The 15196-nt window shown below is 37.9% G+C and overlaps 1 protein-coding gene across 1 annotated transcript in view; it reads left to right on the forward strand.

Moving 5' to 3' along the window:
- The window catches only part of stab1 (stabilin 1), a 44651-nt gene that overhangs the window by 21046 nt on the left and 8409 nt on the right, over positions 1-15196 (forward strand). Inside the window, 24 exon segments of the mRNA XM_035520538.1 lie at positions 2555-2659; positions 2745-2879; positions 3021-3149; positions 4044-4097; positions 4418-4531; positions 4627-4822; positions 5170-5265; positions 5361-5406; positions 5497-5576; positions 5696-5821; positions 6385-6458; positions 6681-6752; positions 11034-11153; positions 11315-11362; positions 11486-11524; positions 11527-11568; positions 11845-11959; positions 11962-11990; positions 12448-12582; positions 12671-12730; positions 13020-13196; positions 13882-13968; positions 14090-14236; positions 14332-14388. Of these exon segments, the coding sequence (XP_035376431.1) occupies positions 2555-2659; positions 2745-2879; positions 3021-3149; positions 4044-4097; positions 4418-4531; positions 4627-4822; positions 5170-5265; positions 5361-5406; positions 5497-5576; positions 5696-5821; positions 6385-6458; positions 6681-6752; positions 11034-11153; positions 11315-11362; positions 11486-11524; positions 11527-11568; positions 11845-11959; positions 11962-11990; positions 12448-12582; positions 12671-12730; positions 13020-13196; positions 13882-13968; positions 14090-14236; positions 14332-14388 (2283 nt within the window).

Consider the following 15196-nt stretch of genomic DNA (forward strand, 5'->3'; position numbering starts at 1 on the left):
ATCATACACTGCAGAATACATCTTTTTTGCTGTTTACTGGCAAAAAAACATTGCTGACATGCTGACAGCAATAATTATTCTTGTCTAAACATAATTTAGTTTTACAGCATCAAATCAAGTATTTAATTAGCCTTTATAACCCTTTAATATAGCCCTTTATAACATGAAGGCAAAAAATCCACATTTTCCTAAATTAATCACAAATAATGAAGATAAAACTGTCACATCCTGGGCTATACTCAGTAGCACACACACACACATCTCCACACTCCCTTGTCTCCCTCGCTCTACCCCCAGCAGCACGCACACACACATCTCCACACTCCCTTGTTTCCCTCGCTCTACCCCCAGCAGCACACACACACACACACACACACATCTCCACACTCCCTTGTCTCCCTCGCTCTACCCCCAGCAGCATGCACACACACATCTCCACACTCCCTTGTCTCCCTCGCTCTACCCCCAGCAGCATGCACACACACATCTCCACACTCCCTTGTCTCCCTCGGTCTACCCCCAGCAGCACACACACACACACACATCTCCACACTCCCTTGTCTCCCTCGCTCTACCCCCAGCAGCACGCACACACACATCTCCACACTCCCTTGTCTTCCTCGCTCTACCCCCAGCAGCACGCACACACACATCTCCACACTCCCTTGTTTCCCTCGCTCTACCCCCAGCAGCACACACACACACACATGTCCACACTCCCTTGTCTCCCGTGCTCTACACGCAGCAGCAAACACACACATGTCCACACTCCCTTGTCTCCCGTGCTCTACACGCAGCAGCAAACACACACATGTCCACACTCCCTTGTCTCCTGTGCTCTACACGCAGCAGCAAACACACACACACACACACACACACACACACACACATCTCCACACTCCCTTGTGTTGCTTGCTCTTAATCATCCACCTAATGAGTTATAACCACTGCACCTGCGCCTTGTTTCCGTCACTATTTAAGCCTCACAGGTACAAGCCTCATGGTGGCCTGCATCTGCGCTGCTGAAGGATTGCCATCAGACACTGCTTGTTCAATTAATAAAACATTGAATAAACCACAGTTACCTTTGTTTTATGCATGGAACTGTCACAAAAACATTTGATTGCATAAGTATTCTGCTTGTAGAGTTAATAGTTGCTAAGTGCAGCTTTGACAAGCTCAGCTGTGAGTATCTTTGGTTAATTAGTTAGCAGTGTTGCACATTTCATCATTGGAATTTTTGGTGTCTTCTTGGAAAGATTGCTCAAGCTCCATCCAGTTGAATGAGAACTCGGAATGAACAGTTTTTAAGTCAATCTGCAGTTACTCAGATAAGTTAAGGTATATACTTTGGTGAGGCCACTTCATGGTTCCAAATTCTTTGGCTTTGTCACTGCAGTGTAGCTTTTGCTGCATGGTTTGGACCTGTTTGAGATTAATCAAGTCCAAATACTCTTGTAGATTGAAGCTGGTCTTCCTCCTGAATTTGTCAGTGCTTTTCTCCATTCATTCTCCTTTGGTCTTTTACAGTTTTGCTTGGTTTAGTGCCAAAGGTTACATTTTAGTCTCATCAGACCATGGAGTCTTTCTCTCACATGCCTTTGGGCAAATTCAACAAATGCTTCCAGTGAGCCCTTTCATACAAGTCAGATTTATTAAGCAAGGATGTTATTGTTGTCTCATGCACAATTTCTCAAACCTCTACCATGGAGGACCCGACATAATTCAGCACTGATCAACTCATAGTGAACTCCCTTATTATGTCTCTTCTTGCCAAGATACTGAGTTTTGGAGAATGGCTGGTTCTGGTTGGACTCATAGTTGTTCCCTGTTTTATCCATTTTTAAATGAGGGATCAAGCTGTGCTTTTAGGTATATTCAATACCATAAAAACCCTGTCTTTGTAGGTGTGTTTCTAGAACCGTTTTGGACTGTTCCTTGGACTTCATGTTGTAGTGTGTACCTTGGAATGCACTAAGTAGCCAGGGAAGTGCTCAGACAGGCATATTTCTGCAATCATTATGAAATAGTATGTAATAGTATAACATCACACACAGGGTGATTCCAATTCACCATTTTTGTGATCTAGAGAAGAGAGATGTTTACTTCAGAGGTAAATTAGGTGCATTAAAGGATGTGGGTGTCCGTATACAACTTTTTATTTGTAATTAATTTAGAAAGGTATGTGGGGTTTTAATTTTTGCTTTATACATTACAGAATTATATTTTTACGTTGATGTTATATGTTGCTTCAAGGGAAATTAATACTTTTTTAGCTGCTAGAGGTCTTAAAGATCTTAAAAACATGACTTTCAGTTTCAGTATTGCTCTGCGTATTTTGTTTATCTAACCTAAAACACCCGATTCAGCTGATTAAGAAACTACCCAGGCCTCCTGCACTGGGTCAGATGTGCTAGATGCTAGAACAGATGAAATACAAAACAAACAATGCACAGAGCCTAGGGTTCCTGTATTTGCAATTGGGAATTGCTGGATCCAATGAACTACTTCTCTTTCAAAATAAGTACTATTTTCTTTTGGCTTTTTTTTGTAGCTGTACAACTTTCCAGAAAGCATCCCCTCAAAGGATTACACCATGTTTGTTCCATATGACAGTGCAGTTGAGAAGTACCTGGAGAAATCAAATTCTACACACCTGGTAAGGTATCAAATGAGCTGTCTACTTATTATTCTTCTCAGATGCATCTTGTGTCAAGTAAAGCTGTTTCCCTCTGTTGTAATAGGATGAAAATATCGTGAAATATCATATAATTCCAAAAGAGCAACTTTTTCCTCAACACTTGACTGATGGAACCTTGAAAAGTACACTTCTTGGGAGTGGCTATCAAATCATGATTCATGTAAATAGTAACAATGAGGTATACACCAAAGTAATTCTTCTATTTTTATGCAATATAAAGCAAAGTATATAAGAATTAAAATTCTTGTTTGGAAAAACTTTACATTTATTGAAAGTTTGTGCACTTATATATTAAAAAGGCGATACTTCCCTTCTCTAGACACTGGCTAATGATGTACCCATGGATGGAAACTTCACAGAAACCAAGCATGGTGTTGTCATCGGTATTCCCCGTGTTTTGGAGATTCATAAAAACCACTGCAGCAAAGATGTGTTTCTGAAAGTCTTGGTATGTCTTACATTTCTCATCTAGGACCACTCAGAAGTATTGGCAGCAAGCAGGCAACAGAAATATATTCGAAAGGGGCTTTCCTATAGTGTTCCTGACAGGCCTGTTGGGTCCTGGTTACCACTGTATGAAGGAAAATCCCAGCGATACTCTGCCCTGTTTCAAAATGTTTTAAAACAATGTTGGTGTTTTTTTGTTTTGTTGGTTATTTATTTATTTATTGGAGGAAGAGAGGATATAAAAAAAGATAAAACAATACAAAAGGCAGCCAAACTGGAAAATCTAATATATTTACATTCTTCTTTACTCTTTAATCTTTATTCTTTATATGGTAAGACCTGATGAAGAAAATGCATGTAATCCTCTAGCTCTCATAGGAATATTTCATTGCTCTCAGCTTGCTTTAGTAGGGTCATCGTTTCCTGTACATTGCATATATATAATTTGTAGATTGTTGGATATACTGTCTGATCTTTGTGGATGACTTCTCTCATGATTCCATAGGAACCAAATTTAGCTATGAAGCCAATAAATGATTTTATATTCTCACAGTATTAGAGGTTGTGAGGTCATTGATCTGTTTTGATGTTTGCATTTCTGATCCCAAAACAGAATTCAATTCTGAAACCTTCTAGAGGTTATTTTTGTGCTCATTTAGAAGCAAACATTTTGCAAATGACATTTTGCATTAGGATCGATGAAAAAGATTTTTTATGTAAAACAGTAACATTTACATAAAAATACACCATTTTAAAGAGTTTTCATTTCAAGAAAAATATTTTTGATTCCTGATGGTTGCTTAAGGGATTTTTTAAAATTGTTTTTTGACAGGAATTCCTGATATCAATAATTATAGGACATGTAAACAAATTAAATGTTCTTTGATCCTTACAGGGAAGGTGTGTTCCATGCAATTCTCCTCCTAAATGCACCTTCAGTGCCAAGCCTGTAAGATAATAACATTATCATACTTACATGTTGCACTTCATTGTGATATATGGTCCATGTTGTCAGTGCAGATCCTGGGAGAACCCTGCATCTCTCAGTGCTTTCTCCTCTCTGACACACCTGATTCATTAGTTAAGCTTGTCGAGGGTTGAATCAGATGGGTCAGAAATAGGAACACCCACAATTATACAGTGTATGGGTCCCAGGGGACTGAAACTGAACACTATTGCTGCATACTGCTGACTCATTGTCCCTTTGTCTTGTAACTGCTTGTCTTGGTATACATTTGTTTTTTTAATTGTATTACATTTGTGTTTAAGATGAAGGATAAATTCCCTGAAAATATGAAATCCAACTGTAGATATAGGAAAAAAGTGGGAAAAAAGAGAATATTAGTGGATGGTTGCATGATTGATTGCATAAAAAGTTCACAGGTATGAAATCGCCTTCTACAGTTTTCATCTTTCTAGTAGGAATCACTTTGATGGTAGAACTAACAACTGGACATTGGTTTTCCTGTCTCTTATAGGACCACTCCTGTTGTCCAGGTTACTTTGGGAATGATTGCTTTAAATGTCCTGGGACAGTGGACAACTGGTGTTCTAACAATGGCAAATGCCAGGATGGCCTTTTTGGCAATGGCACATGTCTGTGTAATGAAGGTTTTCATGGCACTGCGTGTGAGATGTGTGAGGCTGGAAGATATGGTAAAGACTGCAAATCAGGTGACATCCCTCTTCTGTACCTTTGGACTTTGATATGTATGGCAAGGTTCTTATTTAGATCATTTAAACACCTTATTCCATAATTCTGCATCTGTTGCTTGTTACTTGGCCAATGCTGGCTCCAGAACAAAGGTACATGCAAGTCACATGGCAGCCTCAGGGTTAGTGCAATCCCATGGGCACATTCATACCCAACAAAAGTCATTTGGTTAGAGGAATCACATGCACTTTTCACTCACCTAAAATCTCAGAACCTCAGAGCTGTGATGTCATTTTATGTAAAAGGTATAAAAGGTTTAGCTCCAGGGGAAAAATAGGTACTTATATTTCACCACTGTGATTTACAGAATGTCATTGTGAACATGGAAAATGTTTGGATGGCATGGATGGTAATGGCCAGTGCATCTGCGACAAGGGCTGGAAAGGAGTGGGCTGTTCTGTAGGTCAGTGCTACAAATGAGCCTAATAAAGATCTCAAGATACATGCATTTGTAAAAATGCCCTTTGCTCGACTCTTGAATCTTGCCTGTTTTTTCAGAAATTGTTAATGATGAATGTGGAGGCATTTGTGATGAAAATGCAAAGTAAGTACATAAGACACCACAGAAACATGTCACATGCATTTACACAATTTTTGTGTAAACCCAGGGATAGCTGTAGCTGTTTTCTTTCAGCTGTATTACAGGGGAGTTAGGAATAAAACCAGCATGTGTCTGCGTAGCAGGTTACCAGGGAAACGGAACCTTCTGCAAAGGTGTTTTTTTTTTTTTTTTTTTTTTCCTGTTGTTTTTGGAGAATTTTTATAAGACATTATAGTTTTATAGTTTGCAGCTTTTTAAAATAATGCCTTTGGAAATACCCTGATGTTCACAGAAATTGACTTGTGTGTGACTAATAACGGAGGTTGCTCTGAGCGTGCAACTTGCATGAAAACCTCACCAGGGGAGAGGAGCTGCACCTGTCAGGATGACTATAAAGGAGATGGCATTGTGTGTTTAGGTAAGAGTGCAAGATAACAATTCATCATTTTTTTAGAGTTTTTGTTGTTTACGGTATTGTCTGGTTTGTTTTCCAATACTTTCTACTGCTTTTGGCTATGCCTATAATATAGCTACAATTGATTATATTATCAATGCTGTCTTGGCATTATCCTGTACTTGTCATAAATGTAGCAAAATACATTTACCTTTATGGCATTTAGCTGATGCGTTTATCCTAATCGACTTATAATTATGACTGAGTACAACTTGGCATTGTTGCAGGACCCCTAGGGAGATTTTTTTAGAGGGAATTTCTTTTTAGAGTTTTTGTTGTTTAGGGTATTGTCTGGTTTGTTTTCCAATACTGTCTACTGCTTTTGGCCATGCCTATAATATAGCTACAATTGATTATATTATCAATGCTGTCTTGGCATTATCCTGTACTTCTCTTTCCACTAAAGGAGTGCTCCATGGTGCCATATTCAGTCCAATTTTACAACTGCAAGGTTTTTTTGCCTCTTAGCACAAATTGAAGTCTAAAGCCAACCAAACATAATTATGTACTGTTTTTTTCATTAACAGAGCAAGACCCATGCCTAGTTAATAATGGAGGATGTTCTGAAAATGCAGAATGCATAAAAACTGGACCAAACACAGTAAAAAAAATTTTTCAATATTGATCACCATGGGGAAAAACAAATTAAATAGTATTAGATTGTTCAGTTGTGAAAGCACGACTTTAATGTTAGAATTAATCCCAACTGATAGCACTAGTTATCTTTAACTGTTAAACATATCAGAAAATCCTTTTTGTCTTAACTAGACCTCGGGATTAAGAAGGTACCTATGGGCATAACTGCTACATTCTCCTATTCCAGGCTGCTTGTGTTTGTAAATCTGGCTACATTACTCGGGGACATATATGTTCTGCAATAAACCTATGCTTACAGGTATGTGACAGTCCACGTAGAAAAATACATTTACATTTAGTTTACACTTTTATCCAAAGTGACTTACAATTATGACTGAGTACAACTTTTGGGTTAAGGGCCTTGCTGAGGGGCCCAACAGTGGCAACCTGGCAGTGGAGGGGCTTTAACCAGTAACCTTCCAATTACAAGTACCTTAACCACTAAGATACCACTGTCATTACATTAAAATACATTTTAGACTAAATGAAAGCCACTTAGTACAGTAACAGGAAACCCCAGCAGCATGTTTTGAGTTCCAGGCTCATCCTTGATTTAGGGTAATGTAACGTGATGTGACTGATAGGCAGACATAAACACTGAGAAAAGTGAGCTATATTAAGGACAAATCCATAATTTTTGTGTTATATCATTATTAATGACCATAATATAGTTAATGCTGTGTGTGGTCAAAATGTATGGTCAACTTGTGTGCTACAGCAGAAAGCCAATTAAGTTGGTTAATCTTTTTTTAAACTGCTCATCAACACTTTAGAAAAAAGTGTCTACATAACATATATGGAACATTTTACAGAAATACTACACAGCACATCCACGAATGTTCATATCAACCGTCATGAATAGAGTGATATTAACACTGTAATAAAATGCCAGATTAATTGGGGCACCATCCTGATTAGCAGGGAAAATTAATTCAGTCTCAACTCATGAAAGCCATAAGTTTGACATGATTGTTTCACCTCTACCCAAAATTAGAATATTCTTGAATCACAAGCATTATAACTAAGGGTCTTTTTATGGAAAAACAAAGATATGAGGACATACATAAGACCACTGATTACAATGCTAATAATCACCAGAGGTATTGAGTTCACTAAAATTGCTGTAGTGAAACCAATGTAACAAACAACGTAACCAAAACAAAATTAACCCAAATGAGATTTGTGATGGACCGAATATGGCTAACTAAATAAAAAGGAAAGAGAAATAAATGAAAAGACAAATGAAAATAACTTGTTATTGATACCAACTGGTAACATAAAAAGGAAATGCCTGTCCTTATGAATTGTTGAGCTTGGCCATGTCAAGCTCTCTGGACAGCAATGAGAGTGTCCATTTTCTGTAGCGCTGCTGGCTTTCTCTGTGCGAGTGATGTAGGTTGATAACAATGAAGCAATTGGGCTTTCTTGATTTGCGAGATTGGATTTCCAGAGCTGGCTTCATTAGAGAGTCAGAGGCCTAGGTCTCTCAGGAGCAGGAGTCTTTGTATCTGTGGTTATGTAGTCCGTTCTTGCTTTTTATGGAAATTCTGGTATGAATCATCACTGGCAGCACAATTAACCTACAGATTCAGTCAACACAACAAAGCAAGTCTGTTTCATCACAGGTATAAGATGTGATTAACGAATTCCAAAAAATACAAACTAAAGATTAGAAATTAAACAAACAAAAGAAGATGAGATTCAAGTCTGTTTTAATCACTTAGGCTTAGTTTCAGAATGAAAGGATTAAGTCTTAATTTCTTCTTGCAGAAGATCCTTCTCCACCCATGTACTCTTTCTCTGTATTTTGCACTGACTAGTGGGCAACCTTTCTCAGGTAAATACTGAGGATGGTTCATGCATATGCAGTAGCCTTTGTTTTCATGATGGGGAGAAAGGATTCCTGTAAGATATTCTAGTAAGGAAACAAAAGAATCAAACCCTACAGTGGGTGAAGTGATTGGATAGTCAATTTAATTCCTCTTCTACTTGAAATTACAAACTACTAACTTTAATATAATAATTTGTCTAATTGGTTCATATAACACTTCTCGTGAATATGGGAGTGGTTAACAATTTGAGGTAAATAACATGATAACATGAGGTAAACAACTTACAAGTGAATTGATTAGGATGAATGATGCAAAATATAAGGAACAAGTAATGAAGAAAATGAAACCATAGACAATTATCAAACAATAGAAGAAAACATAAAAATTTGAAGATTATATTACGATAGCCATGTATTACAAAGTTGATTACCAATTGATGCAGTAGGTTAAAAAAAAGCAAGTCATTACTTTGTGAAGCTGTGGGAAAAGAAATAAATATCACAGAAAAGTTAGTTGTCCTGGTAGGTTTTTGAGTCTGATGGAATTTAGGGTCATAGTTCCTTTAAGTCTAACCAGGCTGGTAAGACTTTCCTGCATTCCAATCTGTGGGTTTATGACACCTAAGAAGAGGGGAAGGGTCAGAAAGTCAGGCCATCATGATGATAAGCCTTCAGCTAGACAATTTTATAGCTTTGTTGCTAGGCATCATGGCACCAGAGGGGTCTTGGTTCTTGTTCATGGGCTGCAGGTGAGAGAAAGCCCACCCTGACCAGAAAAAAATCTCATCAGAGGAATAAGTTGCATACTACATGCTAGATGAATATCAAATACAAATAAACAGGGCAACACAAACAAATGGAACAATAGACTCATCAATTAACTTGTCATTGGGACAGACCCATGGCAAATACTTGAATGCATGGTGTAATGGAGGACTTATCCCAAGGTAGTGTTGATGCCAGGTCTGCAAGTATGCGAGACTGTGGGCAACCTGAATGAGCCACCAGCTGATGTGAGGTAAAAGTGCAAACCAGCTAAGAGCTCAGAAAACCCAAAAGGAAATGAAAACTAAACAGCAGATCCAACAAGAACAAGCACTAGCTGGACCTAGGTACCTACAGGTCCTCGAAAGAGAAAACCAATAGACCCAAGGCATGATTAGAACTGCCACTTTCAGGGTTCTAAGTCAGCAATTTACTAGTGCAGCAAAAGCATCAAAAAGAGCTCAGCACAAAGAACTGAGTCTGTCAGGGGAAAACAGGTTGACATACTCAAATGATGGAGCAAAAGAAAAGAAAACTAACCAAAAATTGGCTTTCCCAACTGAAAAAGGGGAGCAGGCTACAGATGGAGAGAGAAATTTGAAAAAAGAAAGTGCAAGTTGAGGCTTTTATGAGAAGCTCAAGGGACGAGGTAGAAAAATAGACTAAAGAGACAGGCCTTGACGTCTGTAACTGAAATACTTACCTTGTCTTTTACCAGAACAAGGACCAAACACTAGGCCAAGGAGAGTATGAGCTGCTCTTAAGTAGCCAAGAGTACAGGTGTAACTAATTGCCCTAATTACCTGGAACTGCCCTGTGCTCCCCTCTGATAGCCGGAGGTGACCTAACAGATGGCCCAGCACTAGGCTGGGCTGTTATATTATGGAATATTTATGGAACATCTTATAAACGTGTGTTACAAGCCCCCAGTTGGTGGCAAAATCGACAGGGCTGTAACAGTCCTAAGAGGAGAGAGAGAGAGAGAGAGAGAGAGTGAGTGTGTGTGTATGTGTGAGGCATGTGTAAAATAGCCAAGGATGAGACCAACACCAGTAACCTCTGTGTTTTCAATTTACTTGTACCAGTAAAATCAATGGTGAGAGCACAGAGTAGTTCAAAGCATAAGAACAGTTCTAGTGAGTGACCATAAAGTATGGGTGGACGGTGCCAAAGAAACGAAAATAATAAAATAGCTTCCCTGCCTACCACATACCTTTCCTGATCAACAATGCAACAAAGTGGCACCCGCCCCTAATCTACCACATCTATACATTGAAATCACCTGTAACCATGTTACCTGACTTGTCCACACCGACAGATAGGGGAAACATAACAGCAATCTCGTATGTAAACTAAACAGTATCGTTCATACATTGTCACAAGAAGCCTTAAGTAATAACTCTCAGGCATGTTCCGAATCAACACTGCACAGTTTTGCAGGTGATCCGCCTTTAAAGCAGTAGTCCTGCCGCCATCTTGGCCCATGAGGCTTCTTATTGGTTTACCTGTAACTGGAAAAAAGCAAACCAATACAAAAAACACAAACGTGCATGCCTGGCACATAACAATGTGTTATGTAGACACCCTTCATGTAAAGAGTTACCACATGTTCTGCAGCTTTTCTTACTACAAGGCCTTCCTTTTAATTAGACTGTTGGGAAATTAGTAATTGTCATTGATTCCTATTTGGTTTCACATATTAATGTACTCAGAATTAACAGGCTCCTAGAGAGATTAAACTTATAGCTTCCCTTGGCTTTCAGGACTTTGGAAATAATTTCTCCAGCAGCAAAATGAAAGAACATATCACATTTGTTTGCACATACTCATTGCATTTTAACACAAAGCCTTTGATAAAACTAATGAAAATCCGTAATAGTACATAGTTGAAATGTCTTTAGAGTGAATGATGTGCAGCTGAGATCTGTGTGAATTATTTTGCAGAACAATGGAGGATGCAGCCTCAATGCTGTGTGTCGATACACGGGGCCAGGGGAGAGGAACTGCACATGTCACATAGGCTACAAAGGAGATGGCATTGAATGTGCTGGGACTGTCAGTAGAGTGAGTAACTTTTCACTGAAGAAATAAGACAGACATAGGAAAACAGAATGAATAGGGAATTTAGATAATAATGGTCATAAATGAGGGCCACTAAATGTTTTGGACACCTTTGAAATGTTCTATTTTCCTTTTCATATGATTTCCTTTATTGGTTGAGACAGGAGCTCCTACACAAAACAGGTGGAGCCTGGCTCCGCATGAATCTTGGAGTAAGCAAAAGCCACTTTACATAACAACTCTGCTATACATTTTGCCATGAATGTGTTTAAAAATACTTTTTAATTAATATTAAAAAATGACAGTAAACAATGTTTGTTTTTTTTTCCCCCTAGCGGGCAAGGGTGAGAGATTTGTTTGGTAGAGGGGCCGTTCACACATATTTGTCCCTCCACCAGACTACATTGCAAACTTCTCGGTATGATTTTCTCTTAAGCATTATAAGGCAGTTATGAAAAAGGGAATTTGGAATTAATATTACACTTACACGGCTTCATATTTTTCAAAAAACATGTAACCAAACAGTACTAGAACAATTGTTTGTTTTTAAATATTGAGGCAATGCCACTAATTTATAAGCAAATATACTGAAAAGTGTACAAATTAATTGCCATCTAAGCCTGAATGTCAAGACAAACCAGTTATTCTTTTTGACAGTGTGAAATAATCAAATGTTCTGCACCTATACTTGCAGACATTGCTGTGGCTGGATAAAAACCGTGCCCCAGACCTGCTGAGGTACCACATTGTAGGTTGCCAAGAACTGTATGAATCAGATTTGAAGACTGTCACTCATGTGGTTGCTGCCTCTGGCATGTACTGAATTTCAGTGTACGAGAGGTAAGCAAACAAAGTATTTTATGTAATTTACTCAATTTTCTAGAAATTACTTGTTTTAAAGGAGTAATCAGTCATTTTTACCACCATAAAGTAGCAAGGAATTTTTATCAAGGTAATTATCACATTAAAAAAATTTCTATAAAGTGCAGCTCACATGAGATGAACAATCAGATTGCTTTGTAGTTATCGATGGAACCAGTTTGAACTCAATAGTGCGGGTCTTCCACATGCAGGCAGTCATGTTTAATATAGATTTAGTGTAGAATCTAATAAATCCAGACCACTGGATGTCAGTACAATGGCTGTTTTCTAATGTATAAGAATCACCAAAAAAACGACTTATTACTCCTTTAAGTACTGTAGATGCTATCTAATGCAGTAGTGATTTAATATTTGACACCACAATGAAAGATTTATTCTTTCATTATATATCTGATCATATATCTAATCTTCACAGGGTATTGTATACATCAACAACAACACAAAAATCATCACTAGTGATTTTGAGTGTTCTAATGGGGTTATGCATTTCATCGACAAAGTCCTTCTGCCATATGAAATGACAAACCAGACTGCAGAGATTAAAATAAATGTATGCATCTTTTCTTATTCAACAAAGTTTAACTATCATACTATAAACCTTTTTATTTTATAATTAAGTGTTTATGTGCATATTTCAGGAGAATCTTACGGTAACTGCAGAATCATATGGATATTCTATGTTCAGCAAGTTGCTCCAGGTGAGCATGTACTGCTCTGAACTGCCATTTTTAGGGTGGGAGTTAATGTGTTTTTTTTCTATATATGGGTTGGGGGGAAGGGTTGTTGTTGTTTGTTTGTTTTTTTTTTTGGTTTAAGCCAAAACCTTCTAACCAATTTGACAATGTCCAAATTTACACTTAAAATGGTGCTTTGATAAAGTAATTGATTAAGCCACATTGTCTTTGACCCATAAGTATTCTTTATATGAAATTCTTCTTAGTATATTCACACTGGACTCACTTCTCTTGAATTTTGGTTTAATGGCAGAAAACGAATTTGATGGACATGGTCCATCATACACCATTCCATCCGTTCACTATGTTCTGGCCCACTGATGATGCATTCAACAGTCTCCCAGATGAGCAAAAGAACTGGCTGTACAGTGAGGACCATCGTGACAAACTTGCAGCCTTCATGAAAGTTCACATAGTTCGTGACCAGCGAGTAAGTGACATTTTTGGTTCACTGTCCTTGGTAGGGTGTTTAATTGTATGGTATTTGATTGAAGAGACAGCTGACTGAAGGTCCTGAACAAAAGTACTCTCTGCTGTCCTCTAGAACTGACAAATAAGTCTGTCCCCAACCAAGTCATGACTCAGAATATTTTGTATACTGAACTTAATGCACATTCTGTATGATTTTAGAGCTGGGCTTTTCTAAAGGTCTCACCAGATATGTGATATAATAAATCACAAGATCAGAGGACCAGCTGTATCACTTCCTTTCCAGAAATTGTAATGTTCCTTGCTATTGCTTACCTTCTCAACTGTAATGTGTAATTGCTAGAAAAACAAAACAAAACCAAAAAAAACCCCAAAACTGTCCATGGTACATATAACCTAACTCTGCACCGTTCTCAAACCTTAACCACTTCTGTGTTGTACTTATTAGACCACTGCACCCAACCTTAAACAAACATCCCCTTAATGCCACACCAAAAATACATCATCATCCAGACCATCCTTTGTGGTTGTATTATCACTTTACCCTGTTGTCATACTATTTTTTATTATTACTTTGATTGACCAAATTCTATTTGGTCTGCCACAGTATATCATACAATAGTGTAAGCTGTGTTACATTTTAAGGTCATTTTTATTCATTGTCTTAATACTGTGTGATGTAATAGACGGTTGCTTGTGCCCTGCCAAGTGAGCGATATGTCCGATCGATGTATGGATCCCAGCTGACATTCAACTGTAACAAAAATTTGATTGTAAGTTTTATCTTTCTTTTTTTTTTTTTTCATTTTTATGTTTAGCTTTTTGTCATCTCTTGAATGCATTGTGTTTAAGAAGCCATTATGCTGAATTTAATTTATTCTTGACAATTTTTAGGGTGAGATTTTAATTAATGGGAATGATGCAAAAATCATAGAACGCCACCTGGTCTTCAGTTCGGGGATTGCTTATGGGATCGACAAGGTGCTTGAACCACCTAACATAGGGGCACACTGTGATGATTTTGCAACTACAGAGATTACAGTAAGCGATCCCTGTTATTATTGGTTATCATTATTGTTTTTTAAAAAAGCATACAAAGTATAGACATTGCAACAGCAGCTATGTGATTGTCACAGGGTCGCTGTGGAACATGCATTAATACGCCCAGATGTCCCTTCGGAACGGAGAAAACAGTAAACCTTCAAATTATTCTCCTTAGTTTTGTTGAAAATTATTTTTATTTCCAAACATACAGTTCAGTACTGCTCCTCTGTCATTATGAGGAATGATGTGCCAGTATGTACCATGTTACCCTGTTCTATTGCTCGAACCCCTTCCACATTCTCCTCGTATGTGCTTGTTCTGATATTAAAAGCAGTTAATTTATACCAGTTCCATGTTTTTCTATGTAGTGAATCACACGCAAATGAACTGCTAACTCATTAGCTTTATTGTAGCTTGGAGAGGTACATTGCCTGGCTAACTTGGTTAATTCACAAGGGCTTATAGGTTTGACTTCAAGCATTTTATCGATCAGGAAGAGAGGATGGAGGAGATTCCCACGATCAAAACAACTAGGAGCAAAAACATGCTTAGAAGCGGCATATATATAAAAAAAAATCAAAATTTATTTATATAGCACTTTTTACAACAGATGTTGTCACAAAGCAGCTTTACAAATGTCCAAGTCCAAGCCCCTAGTGAGCAAGCCAAGAGCATGAGAAAGAAACCTTGAGAGGAACCAAGACTCAAAGTGGGGGGCCCCATCCTAGTCTAGCTGACAACGGTTACCACAATAATAACAATTAATAGAAAAATAAATAAAAAAATGAAAAAATAAGCAATTAATGTGTAGTCCAACTATCTAGATAGAGGTCCAAGTCTTGTCCCGATGATGTGCATGTGCATATGTTCGAGATTATATATACATATATATATATCTCACAGACTTTGCTCACATTGAAACTGACTCCATTACTGCCCCACAATGGCCTCAATCAG

Source organism: Electrophorus electricus, chromosome 20 (assembly GCF_013358815.1).
Source record: "Electrophorus electricus isolate fEleEle1 chromosome 20, fEleEle1.pri, whole genome shotgun sequence".
Lineage (NCBI taxonomy): Eukaryota > Metazoa > Chordata > Actinopteri > Gymnotiformes > Gymnotidae > Electrophorus > Electrophorus electricus.